At 38.5% G+C, this 13,499-nt stretch overlaps 1 protein-coding gene across 1 annotated transcript; it reads right to left on the bottom strand.

Moving 5' to 3' along the window:
• Positions 1-283: 283 nt before the first annotated feature.
• Positions 284-13,482, bottom strand: sphk2 (sphingosine kinase 2). The gene is made up of 9 exons (XM_077720626.1): positions 13,309-13,482; positions 13,132-13,217; positions 8,955-9,982; positions 7,597-7,746; positions 6,766-6,860; positions 6,577-6,692; positions 5,694-5,897; positions 3,465-4,971; positions 284-2,796 (listed from the first exon to the last, which is right to left on the bottom strand). The coding sequence occupies exons 3-9, from the start codon at positions 9,436-9,438 to the stop codon at positions 2,734-2,736; spliced, it is 2,619 nt and encodes an 872-aa protein (XP_077576752.1). The 5' UTR covers positions 9,439-9,982; positions 13,132-13,217; positions 13,309-13,482; the 3' UTR covers positions 284-2,733.
• Positions 13,483-13,499: the final 17 nt, after the last annotated feature.

The raw sequence follows: 13,499 nt of genomic DNA, 5'->3' as shown, positions 1-13,499 counted from the left end.
ATGCAAGAGAAATTAAGTTTTGTATCACTTTCAGCAAAAATATATTTAATTATTTAGTCACGGAAATAAAGTCATTTTTATAGAAAGTGACAAGTTGTAGTGTTACTATATTATAATTTGCATGTTTGTATCATTGCATAGTTGATAATCCTTATTATTGTAACTGATTATTTTAGTAATTTAAAGACTTATCAGAGGTTAAATGCACCAGATTTAATTACATTATATAACTGTGTAAATACTAATTTTCAAGATACAAATATGTAAAAAATACCCAATGAAACCCATTTTAAGTTACATTTATTCCAAACATATACAACTATGAACTGTACACTGTAATAGTATATCTTCTCTCATTTTAGTCCTAAATTTCTCGTCCAAACACGACCAGGACATCCATTTTCTGGACACTAATTTGTTCGCTTTCTACATCCACAAAAGTATATTTTGCCATCTTAATATTGTACATTTGGGCAAAAAAATGCCATTTGCAAGAATCTTCCACAAGCCAAAACCAAGACTTGCGTTTTTGTGTCGTTACAGAGAAAAAAATAATAAAATAAGTAAAATAGCAGCCTGGTGAGCATTATTCCACTCGACGCAGTCACGTTTAAACAAAAATTCTCGATAGGATTATCATAAAAAAAGGCATTGCAATGGATTTCCAGGCATGACCAGGACATGCACGCTTTTCCGACAAGTTTACGCCAAATCCCAGCGGATTGATACAGTGCACATGCTATTCATTGAACCAATCAATCAGCAGGTCTCATAATTCCATATTCATAACAACTCTGGTGGGATTTCAACTTGAAAATATCATTTTAAGGCAAAAAAACGTCATTTCCTTTTTTTAATCAGCTATCAACGCTGTAATTCAGTCCAAATGTGAGAAAAAATGCCGTTTTTAGTCCATTTTATACTTTCCCTTTTCCAGCTAAAACATAAAACAAATGTCATCATTAATCATTTACGGTAGAGTTGTTCTAAGGTACTTTACTAGTGCTGTAAAAAATGATAAAAAATAAAATGGGTGCGCCATAGTGATATGCCTTTTTTTGTTGTCCCGTTCAACACTTTTTGTAGCGTGCTTTCAAAATGCCAATAACAAAGTGTTGCATTCTAGTGTTGCGATTTTATCCATTTTCACCCCAAAGAAAGTTTATTTGTCCCTTTTTTAATGTTGCTGTACTGCAAAAAACACCTTAAGGGAGCCTAAAATGGATAAATTAACATTTTATGATTTATATCATAAGTTATTAAGGATGTCACTTGAAAATTGTTGCAAAATAACCCATATTTGATTAAAAATGCCTGTGAAATTCTTGTAAAATGTTGAATTGATATTTGAAATTATTTAATATAATTTCCTATTTATTTTGTAAAGCAATTTGTTCTGGTTGACGAAAAACGAGGCAAATAAAAATAATATTAATACTACTACAATTCGCCAAAGTAGATGATAGCATGTCAATTTGTAATTCTTCTGGCTCATTTCAAGTGTTGACAGGTTTGAAACTAAATCTGACAAAAATATGACGTCATTCCTAAAAATGCACCCTTTCAAGTGTTGTTCTTTAAACTCGATTAAAAGTCTTTGTGTGTCTAATAGGTGCGCAATGTAGTAAGTGAATTGAACTTTGTAAACGGAACATTGGAAAGTTCTAGTTCAGGGGTGTCCAAACGTTTGCCTGCGGAGAATTAAAATGTGAAATTCTGCCATTTTTTGCCAGAAAAAAAGGATCGTAATCGGTAAAAAACAAAACAAAAAGGTTCGTAATCGGTAAAAAAAAAGGGGGGGGCGGGGCTTAAAATGATTGTTTTTGTATGAATTCATTGGCTGTCATTGACGACAATTTGCCTCAAATTAAATTGGACAACTATCCCAGTCAATGGCAGCCAATTCTTTAACACAATTGTTAAAATATCCTTAAAATATGTAAAATATTCTTACATAATTGATGCTAATAAATGTCCAAACCATTTTTTCAGCATCTGTGGGTGCTTTTGTTGTAATTATAATAATAATTAATGATTATAATACAAATAATAATAATAACAATTATTATTATTATTATTACACAAATAATAATAATTATTATAATACAAATAATTATTATTATAATAATATTCCTATGCATCACAATGTAAATTTAAAAAAATCGGTTTATGGAAAAAAAAACGTTTTTTAAAGTTTCCTACATTGCTTTCAAAATGAAAAGCAAATAAAAAGGCACTTTTTAGTGACTAGCACCGTCTAGTGGCATGATTAAAAAGTGCAAGGGAATATAGGTTGAACTGAAACGTCTTGTGTGGATCACAATCAATGATATTATCATCTTTTCCTCAATTTTGACGTGCCGAAATTTGGAACACCCCTGTTCTAGTTGTTGTTTTTTGTCAGAATTTAATTGACACTTCATGTCAGAAAACCGGTAGTGCTTACTTACTCATGCACGCTATCGTGTACACACACTCACACACACACTTACCAACACATGCACTATTTTCTAACTCTTCGTTCGATTGTACTTCCCTCATCATGCGTTGCGTTAGCTTAGCTTAATTTAGCTTAGCGTCCGTCGTCCCGCGGCTGTGCAAGGTGGTGCCATTTCCCTCCTAAAAAAAAATAAAAATAAGAAAGACGATGCGTGGCTCGGATAGATTTTTCCTTTTTCCCGCAAACGTTTTGTGCAATCCAGCTTTCGTCCATCGGCTGCGACCAATCCCTGATCAGAAGCGGGTGACTTGCACCCCCGAGTCGCCGACGATGAGGCGTGCCATGGAAGGGTGAACCTGTAACAACACAAAAAAAATGATACCAAAATGAGTTAAATTGTTGAGAGAAGTTAAGAAGGATCCCGTTTTGGATCTAATTAATTAATTATTTAAGTACTAGTATAAAAAATAACTTGAGAAATGCAAATTTTATGCAAAACAAAAAAAATAAAACTGGTTTGGAAGCAGCAGGTGTCATCATTGTTTTTGGTGAAAAAAAAATGTATATTTTTTTTACTAAAAACATTTTTAAAATAATTAAGAAATGAGGAAAAAACGAATAAACATGATTTTATTAATGAAATATTTAATTACATTTTTGATACAAAAACTATCCAAAAGGTAAATTAATTCTATTTTTTAGCTTAAAAATTAAAAAAGAATATTCATGAGTATACTAATGTATTCACATTTTCAATAAAATAAAACAAGCAAATTGCCTTTTTTAAAATTGGAAATTAATTCTCATTTTTTTAATCTTAAAAATAAAAAAAATGAATATTTATTTTAATACTTATATTCTAATTTATTCCCATTTTTAATATAATAAAACAGTGCAAAAAAACAAATGGCCTTTTTTTAAATTAAATAAATTAGAAAATCCTGATTTAAGAAAAGCCAAGTACTTTTTCCAGCGATTTTTTAAAAAAATGTACATTTTCTTTAAAAAATTGAAAGTAACTGACCTGCGCTTGTAAAGGCCCATACGGCACCAGCTCGCCATCCACCGTCAGTGTCCCTCGCGCCGACAGCGGCTGCAACCGGAATGCCCGACAGGAAACATGGCTGACGTACGGCGAGCTGACCGAGTGGTGCGTCCCCCTCTCCATGGCGAAGAAGAGCCTCAGCAAAGTAGCTCGCGAGATACCCGCCCTCACGAAGGTCAGATGGATCAACCCGTCGTCGAACTTAGCCTGCGGCGCGGCGTGCAAATCGGCCCCTAGGTGGCTCTGATAAATGGCCAAGACCAGAACAAAGTCGCCCTCTATGGTCACCCAGTCCCTGGTGGGGAGGGGTCGATCCAACGGGGGTAAAAGATCATCCTTCGGGACGTTCAGGGGTAGCGAGTAAGGACGATTCCTCGGGGTTCCGCCCGGTTCGCCGAGGTCAAAGGTGAAGGACGGCGTGCGTGCCAAGGGGGACGGCGAGGCCGAACCGGGCGTGTTGGGCCGCGGGGACAGGTAGGAGGACGCGTGTGGCGAGGTGCAGGATGGCGAGGACGGCGGCGTGGGGGACAAGGATAGCGATAGGGACGGAAGTTTGGGTGGGAGGGAGTTGGAGTGCGAGTGTTGGAGGAGGGACAAGGGTCTAGGGCGGGTCGAGTTCTGGTTCTGATCGGCGTTCCGAGACTTGAAGGAGAACGGCGAATGGCGGAATGGCGACGACGAGATGGTGAGGGCACGTTCGCGGGCGACGTCTGGCGAGTTGAAGAAGCTTCCGTTCAAATCCAGTTCCTCGGGGCCGTATGTGGGAACCGGATCGGGCTGGTTTGGCCTGGAAAGGGCGTCGGCGATTTGGCCGGATGGAGCAGAGTTCTTTCGGAGGGCTCGACGGGCGGGTTGGAGTCCATCTTGGTAGGGTAAAGGACCTTCGTCTGAATCTAAGGATTGGTTGAGTTGTCGCACAGGGCCGTCGCCGGCGGCGACCCGTACCACCTCCTCCTCCTCCTCTTCATCTGATTGGCTTAAATCCTCCTCTGTCCGGCTTCCATCCTCTCGCTCGTCCGAAATCCTCGCCAAAACGCCGCCATTGGTTTTACGGTCGCCTCCTTGGGCTTTTAGTCGCTCCTCCTCCATCTCCATCTCCACTTCTCCTTCCGTCTCCTTTTCCCTGTCCTCCATTAAGCTACTGGCCCTGACAACCCGGGTCCGTCCCCCCCGTGCTCGTTCCCGTCTCCTCTCTCGTTCACGACGCCGGTCCTCCTTCTCCCGCTCGTTGTCGACCCGACGGAGGCTACGCTGTTCGCTGATGCCCATGTCGGAGGAGGTCCGGTGGATGGGGGGTTTGCAGAAGCCTTCAAGGCCTTCTGTGATGCTGCGGGAGAGGGGTCGTCTCGGTGGGGGAGGCGTGGCGTCGGGTGATGGGGGCGAGATGGACGGAGGGAGGTAGGAGAGACGGCCCTTGTAGGAGCGGAGGGATGCGATGCGGACTAGCGTGCCTAGGGTGAAGCGGGCGGAGCCTAGGCCGCGATACCTGGTAAGGAAAATATAAAGTACATATTAAGTACAATACTTATGAAATTAATTGGTTGGTTCCAGAACTTTTTTCTTAACTTGACAATTTCGTAAGTAGAAGAGTACTTTATATATAAATTCACTAATTCAAGGGTGTAAAAGGTTGGTTCGTGGGCTGCTTTAACATCAACTTGATTTCATGTGGGCCGGACCATTTTGGTTATATTTAGATTTTTTTTTTTAATATAAATGGATTAAAAGAACTGTATTAAAAGCCTTGAATGTTCATTTTTTTATAGATCTGAAAATGTTTATTTTAGATTTTTTTTAGATATATTTTTAGATTTTACAAAATAATTTTTGAACTAAAAACAGAAAAAAATGATTAAAAAAATACAATTATTGATTTAAAAGGGGAAAATTAGGAAATTTAATATACATCTATACTATAATTTGATCCTAAAACAGAAAGTCATAATTTACTTTCCCGGGTCACGCAAAATGATGAAAAAAATGATTAAAAAATGACAATTATTGATCTCAAAGGGGCGAAAATCAGAATATATAATATACATTTATACTCTTAATTTTAATCTGATCCTAAAAAAGAAAGTCAGCAATCATGATTTACTTCCCCGGGCCGCACAAAATGATGCAGCGGACCATATTTGGCCCCCGGGCCGCCACTTGGACACCAGTGACATATTTCATTTTACCGGAACAAAAAGTCAGACAACCTACCTCTCACTTTCTATATCCACGTCCGACACGAATCCCCAGGCGACAGACAGGAAAGAAAAAAGCCTCCTGGGCGTCAAGGTCGGCGGGCGGCCGTTGGCGGGCGGGCTGGTCGTCACGGAAACCAGGTCCATGGGCCGCACGCCGCCGCGGCACAGCAGGAAGCAGCAGTTGAGGAGGAGCGGTTCCCGGAGGCACATGTCGTACCTGAGACACCGGGAACATTTCCCCAGAGACTTTATCTCAATGTTGACGTCAAATATTACGTAACAATCTGAATTTCTTTCATAAATGGGACCATTCCACTTCAATGTTTACTATTACATGAAAAAAATGCCTTATGTTAATCTCTCAGTGCCAAAATATTCAATAATTACTTTTTGCCTACCTGAACAGTACTTTTAGAATATTAATTCTGTGTGTACTGTGTTCTTTGTGTATTTTTAACGCTGTGTTTTATACTTGAGAAACGTGCTGTATTTTCCGGACTATAATATGCATTTTTTTCCAAGCTTAGCTGGGATTGCGACCAATAAAAAAGTGCAACTTTGTGTTTTTTTTAGCCACATTAACGCCAACTCGATTTTATGTGGGCTTGACCATTTTAGATATATAATTAGATTTTTTAATTTTTATAAATGGATTAAAAGAACTGGATTAAAAGCCCTGAATATTCAGTTTTTTATAGATCTAAAACAATGTTTATTTTAGCTTTTTTTAAATATATTTTTAAATTTTACAAAATCATTTTTGAGCTAATAACTGAAAAAATGGATCAAAAAATGACAATTATTGATTTAAAAGGGCGACAATCAGGAAATTTAATATACATCTATACTCTTTGTTATAATTTGATCCTAAAACAGAAATTTGTGAGGTTTCTTACCCGGCGTTATGGTTGATCGAGCCAGCCAAGGCGTTGCCCGAGCCGCAGGGTAGAATGCCAACGGGCGTTTTGATGGCTTGCTCCCAATCTGGACGCTCCATGAGGCCGTTGATCACCTGCCGGATGGATCACAGCACGCGTTATCCATTTTGGACGGGTGGCGTGATGGAATAGTGGCGTTTGTGGTACCTCGTGAAGGAGGCCGTCCCCCGAAATGATAATGACGCCGTCCCACTCTGGAAGCGAAATCTCTCGTATGAGCTCTCTGGCGTGGTTCTGGCGCTCTGAAAATCAGATTTTTTGTTGAAATGACATTTCTCATATCAGAAAATGTTGACAGTTTTTTCCTTTAATAACCTGATATGTTTTTCCCATTTTTTAACAAATTATTTTCTTTTTAAATAAAGAATAATAAGACTATCAATAATTAAAGAAAAAAATTAAGATCTTGATTCAATTACAAAACAAAACATTTTGCCACTTGTTTCATCAAAATAAAAAATAAAAATAAAAAAATATATATATACATATTTTCTTTTGTATTAAAATTTTAAATACTTTAATTAAAAAATGTCATTTCATTAACAAAATAAAAATACAACAATTCATTTTCCAATGTATATATATTATATTATATATATTATTTTATTATTATTAAATTATAAATATTATTTTATTATAATAAATATTATTATATCATTATTAAACTATAAATATTCTTTTATTATTATAATTATTATTATATTATACATATTTTATTATTATATTATATATATTATTTTATTATTATATTATACATATTATTTTATTATTATATTATATATATTATTTTATTATTATATTATATATTATTATATTACTGGTATTATCAGTATTAAAAACGTAAATAAATCATATGGATATTTGCTATTGATTAATAGATGGCCATTGATATTTCAACTCTAAATAGATTTAATTAAAAGAGCTGTCATGAGTTAATAGGCTCAAAAACGAAGTTTTCCAGAATTAGCCTTGTAGTACCTGTCTGAATCAGGTTGTAGCTAATGTTAGCTTCTCTAATCATAGGCAGGATGTGTGTCTGACACCATTGCATGGCCTGTCCTCTCCCGCTGAAGGGATTGACCAATAGGAGCAGTCGCCTGGGACGAGGTAGGAGACTTCTGGAAAATTCTAATAGTCAAAAACAAGAAAAAAAAACAGAAAAAGTTGGGTTAAGTTAAACAACTGGGCCAGAACGCGTGATATAAGCAAACGCTGAGATTAATCCTGGATTACATAACAACAATCCGCCAGTACTCTAGCGCAGGTCAACGAAAAAAAAGCAATAAAGCTTTGGGAGTTTTGGTCAGCCAGTTGCTAGGGAAGAAAAAAGAAAGAGAAAAGAGAAAAAAAAGAGCAGGGATGATGGATGAAGCGGGCTAAAAAGTGAGGACGGATGATGAGGTCTTTGTTGGGGTCAGGAAACTAAAGGAAAGAAAGAGATTAAAGCAGCAGAGGGAGACAGGAAAAGGGGGGTAGACGCTTGCTCAAATTCCAACATTGAAGACTATAGAAGAATATAATCCCAATTGTTTTGTCTCAATTTGCTTCAGGAGGTATTAAAATACACGGTTTGGTCAATATGACATTAGGCTAAATTTAGATGGAGTTAACAATGGGTTTGGGATTTTTTTTTTGGTAACTGGATCGAGTGGTTAAGGGCCTTGGCTATTGTGTTGGTCTCGCAGTTCTGGGGTCGAGGGTTCAAGCCCATTTTAGTCCTCACTGGGTTTGTGTGGGTTTTCTCCAGGTATGCCATTTTCCTCCCATAATTCTAAAAACGTGCATGCTAGGCTAGCTGTCTAACACTCTAAATCAGGGGTGTTAAACGTTGGTTCACGGGCCACATTAATGTCAACTTGATTTCATGTGGGCCGGACCATTTTAGATGTAATTTTTAGATTTTTTTTTATTTATAAATGGATTAACAGAACTGGATTAGAAGCCCTGAATATTCAGTTTTTTTATAGATCTAAAACAATGTTTATTTTAGCTTTTTTCAGATATATTTTTAGATTTTACAAAATGATTTTTGAACTAAAAACACAGAAAAATGGATTAAAAATGACAATTATTGATTTAAAAGGGGGAAACTCAGTAAATTTAATATACATCTATACTCTTCATTTTAATTTTATCCTAAAACAGATTGACTTTCCCGGGCCACAGAAAATGATGCGGCGGGCCAGATTTGGCCCCCGGGCCACCACTTTGCCCCCTAACTATGAACGGTGGTCTCATAACCACCAATCGGATTTGAAATTTCCCTCACCTGGTGCTGTAGTTAGCTTGGATAGGCTCCAACACCCCCCACCAACCCATAGAATCGGCACACTCACCCGTTTCAGCAGTGACCGGCACCCCTCGAAGTAAACACTGCAACGCTGCGGACCACCTCTCCGCCTCCGGCCTGCTTTCAGCCAAGTACGCCCTCACCTGGCGGCGCCGCGACACCCCTTTGCGTCGTTTCCCCGGCGGGTACCAGTACAGGACCAAGAGGGGGGGTGCGGGGGCTCTTGGGCAGCTGCATCCCACCAACTCCGACAGCGGTAGGAGGAGTCTAGCTTCTTTACCGGGGCGTGGCGACAGACGTTGAATGTGGATGTGGGCGTGGGTTAGGGTCAAGGCGTAGTTGGAGGGCGGAGCCGAGGTCGGAGAGGCCGCCGGGGAGAGCCCACCCGGACCACCGGGGCTGTTGGGGCAGCTGTTGTTGTTGTTGTTGCCACTACCGCTAGCATTGTTAGCGCCGTTGCCCCAGCTAGCAAACTGGCCGTGGAGGAGGGCTTCGGACGGGGGGGTGCGGGACGGTTCCGGGGAGCGCATTTTTGCTCAAAAATGGCGGAAAAGCAGCAAAAAATGTCTTGTTGTTGAAATTGCGATAAAAAAAATGATTTTTTTTCCAGATGCTAGCAAAAATAAAAGTTTTTTCCAGTTTGTAGTGTCAAATGTTTCAGTCCAGTGTGCAAGTCAGCTTATAATTTAAAAGAGTAAAAGAAAAACGAAAAGAAAAGGCCACTTAACAGCCACAACATTGATAATAAAGGTTTAAATAATTATAAAAAAAAAAAGCTTCACTGAGAATACTGATCAAATGTGAATGATCGTTAAATAAATGGGTTTGTGTAGTTTAGTGCCTGTCAGGTGTTGGATATACGTGTCAAAAGTGCAAGATTGTCCTTTTTTTTTAGTAATAATGTGAATTTTTAGAGACAGGGAGTGCCTGGTGGTCCTGTCGTTCCTCCATGTGACAGCAGGAGAGGAAAAACAAAACAAAAAAGACAAAAAAGAAAACCAAGTGGCTCCTTTGTTCATGTCATGGTAAAAAAATTGCAAGTGTCACGTTCCCTCGCGGAGGAGGTCTTTGCTCCTGAAACAAAACAATATTTTCATTAAGACTTTTTGGCATAAAACATTATAAAAAATTCAACATGGTCATTTTTTCAATATAATATTTGGCATAATCAAGGTTATAAAGCTGTACTAATGTTTTTCTTCTTTAATTCAAGCTAGTTGTTTTGCAATTTGATTAGCTAGCTGTTTTGCTAGCTGATTGGCTAGCTATTTTGCTAGCTGATTAGCGAGCTGTTTTGCTACCTGATTGGCTAGGTGTCTTGCTAGCTGATTTGCTAACTGATTAGCTAGATCAGTCATGTCCAAAGTCCGGCCCGCGGGCCAATTAAGGCCCGTGGACAAATTTTTACCGGCCCGTGGCCTCTATCATGAAATCAATAATACACGGCCCGCCAGCACTGTTGACCACAGTATAAAATACATGAGTTCATTATTTTTTTGTGATGGTCAAAATCACAGTTTGAATATGCAGTGATCATTGTTTTGTTTTCAGCACTGTTCCTACAGTGAGCATATAATAGTGAATAATATGTGATGTTTCACATGAACTTAGATATCCTTGATAGTTTTCTTAATTTTTTGTGGTTTGTGATTTCGGTAAAAACCTAAATGTAAAAAAAAATGTAAAAGTAAAAGTATGCCATTTGTAATTAAAAAAAATCCCAAAAGGTTAATTTGTATTTAATGTTAATGGTTCAAAGAATGTCAGGCTAAATAGTCGGCCCGCACACATTTTCACCTTACCAAATCTGGCCCTCTTTGCAAAAAGTTTGGACACCCCTGAGCTAGATGTTTAAGTAGCTGTTTTGCTAGCTGATTAGATAGGAGTTTAGCTAACTGATTGAGAGGACACTTTAAAGGAATTTTAGAAGCTAACAGTTTAGCTAGCTACCTATCTAACTAAAGGAGAAATTGACATCAAATACATTTGATTTCATTCATTTTCTTAACCGGTTAGCCTAACAAGGGTCGCGGGGGCGCTGGAGCCCATCCCACCCAACAACAGGACACTTGAAATCAGTGACCAGCCAATTGCTGGGGATGGAAACAAAGGATAACTAGCTAACTAGCCTAGCATGCACATTTTTGGTATGTCGGCTGAAACCAGAAAAAAACCCACGTAATCACAATCCAAACACCACACACTAAGGACCAACCTGTGATCAAACCCTCGACCCCAGAACTGCGAGGCCTATATGTTCACCACTTTCACACTGCACCGCCAGAACATTTTCATTTTTGGGGGGTGTTTTCTTTGTTTGATTACAGCCATAATCTATCTCTTCTGGATTAAAAAAAATAGTGAAGCGATGGCATTATCGTCACAATTTTCGGATTTTATTACAAAAAAATCCATTGAATGAAAACAAGACAATAAACAATCAGCACGATGATGAGTCAAAGTCACACACGGGTCACTTGCTGACGCACAAAAACTATTTTGACCAAAAGCTTTCAAGTCGACGAGCACTTTTGCTTCCCATTTGTTACATTTTTTTTTCGCCATCTCAGAAAAAGTGGTGTTTTTTTTCAGTTTTTTCTTCCAAGTAGCACGAAACGAATCTTGGCCTTGCACGACATGGCGGTTATCTCTGACTCTCTTTCAACTTTTTTACGACGTCCAGGAAGAATTACACAAGCAGGCAACACGACGACGCAGACAGAATCAATGCCCGGCCGATGTCCTGTTTTGATAAGGTGGACCGACCGGCGTTCCGATAGGAGAAGCCCGCCAGTCCGCTCCGCTGACCATTGTTGCACCTTTGGTCCTTGAAACAGGGCGTGGAACGTCAAATAATAATACAAGCGGGGGGCTAATTTGGACTTGTGCACAATGAGCTTGTTGTTGACTGACTTGTGGGGTATTTTGGGCATGTGTGGGCTAGTGCTTGGCTTTTTAACCCTTGACTGCATCGTTTTGTTAAGACGCTGATCTTGTTCATTAATTTTACAGCTTGATGCGTGACTAAGCATAATGCGTAGGACGTAATACGGTACCATCAATAATGTGTCTCGCCATTCAATATATGGTAAAGGACATTAAGATCTATTTAATTAAGTAAATGGTGCAATATTTTTTTGATATATGAATTTGTTGTGTGGGAAGTGTCGCTTGTTGCTTATTTTTTTTTAAATCAGTGAGTAAAATGAGTGACTAAACTGTTCCATATATGCAAAGATGGAAATTGTTGCAAAATATTATAGAATTGGTGTTCAAAAATAGTGTTTTGGGAGGTTATGTAGACTAAAAATACACAAAAATGAAGGTGTTCTGTATTACACTTTGTTTTTTACTCTGTTTTACATCTAAGAAGTTTGGTCTTTTGCTTGTTTTTAAATAATTTAGTTGTTGGTAGAAGTGAGGTTATTTTTTGAAATTTAAATGATAGCTCTCCATTAATGAGATGCATAAGACTGTCTTGTTTTTTTTTTTTTTGTGTTCACTTTAGTCTTTTAGCAATGCTTGAACCGAATCAAAGTCAAATGTATTTATAGCCCTAAATCATCAAAACAAAAGCTCTCTCACAAACACCTACTTACAAACAGTAAACATTCAATTTGGGGGGAAATTAAAAGTCAATACTTTTAAGTCAATTTATGAGGCATATCACTTTAAACACTGATAACATCACATAAGGCTGAGTCGTAAATTCTATTTTATCATTTATGATAAAAGGTCCCTTTTATGTCATCACTAAACCGCACCTTTGACCACGAATAGAATGATCAGACACTCGTAATACCCCCTTTCATATAAAACAATATTATTTGTATTTTTGACAATTTACTGAATCTAATTTAGCCTAAATTCCGAACTACTTTTTGTCTGCTTGAACTTTACCCAGTTATGCATGACATCTAGCCACTCTTAAAAACCCACTAATAAAGCAAAACAGATAACTACGAATCCCCTAACCAAACCAGGAACTAATTAACAAAAATACTTTCCACTAAATTAACAAAAAAAAACTACATTACGCTCATAATTCTCAGCAAGTGTGATGCGTTAGCTTGATGCTAAAGCTCCGCGCTAAACGCCAAACTCCAGCTAGCTAGCTTCAGATATTGCAACGCGGAGGGATACATGTCCACGCCTTTCCCTTATTTTCAAAGGCACCGCTATTAATTAAGCGTAAAGATAACAAAAATAACATTCTTTCTTACCTCATTTTGTCTCCGGGAGACAAGCGGTAGCTTCTTGTGACAAGTGTCGGCGTTGGAGGAAGTATACGCGCGGCTCACGGCGGCGTCTATGAGCGGCGCAAAGGAAACCCAATGACCACAAGGAAAACATAGCAACACCCTCCGACATTCTCCAATCATTGACAGAGCGTCACTCACTTCCTGTTTGGAGCAGAATTCCACGGCGACCAATCGTTTCCACTTAAACTCCTCCTTCCCTTTCACGCTTTCGTAGTAAAGGCGAGTCCAACTCTGTGGAATGTACTATATGACTCCGCTTCAAGGTTAATTTCCGTCAAGTATGCAACACCATATTTGGAAAGAGAGTAAAGAAACAAAACAGGATGTGA

Source organism: Stigmatopora nigra, chromosome 7, assembly GCF_051989575.1.
Source record: "Stigmatopora nigra isolate UIUO_SnigA chromosome 7, RoL_Snig_1.1, whole genome shotgun sequence".
Taxonomy (NCBI): Eukaryota; Metazoa; Chordata; class Actinopteri; order Syngnathiformes; family Syngnathidae; genus Stigmatopora; species Stigmatopora nigra.
The sequence above is the reverse complement of the archived record's forward strand: the minus strand, read 5'-3'. Positions and strand labels throughout refer to the sequence as shown.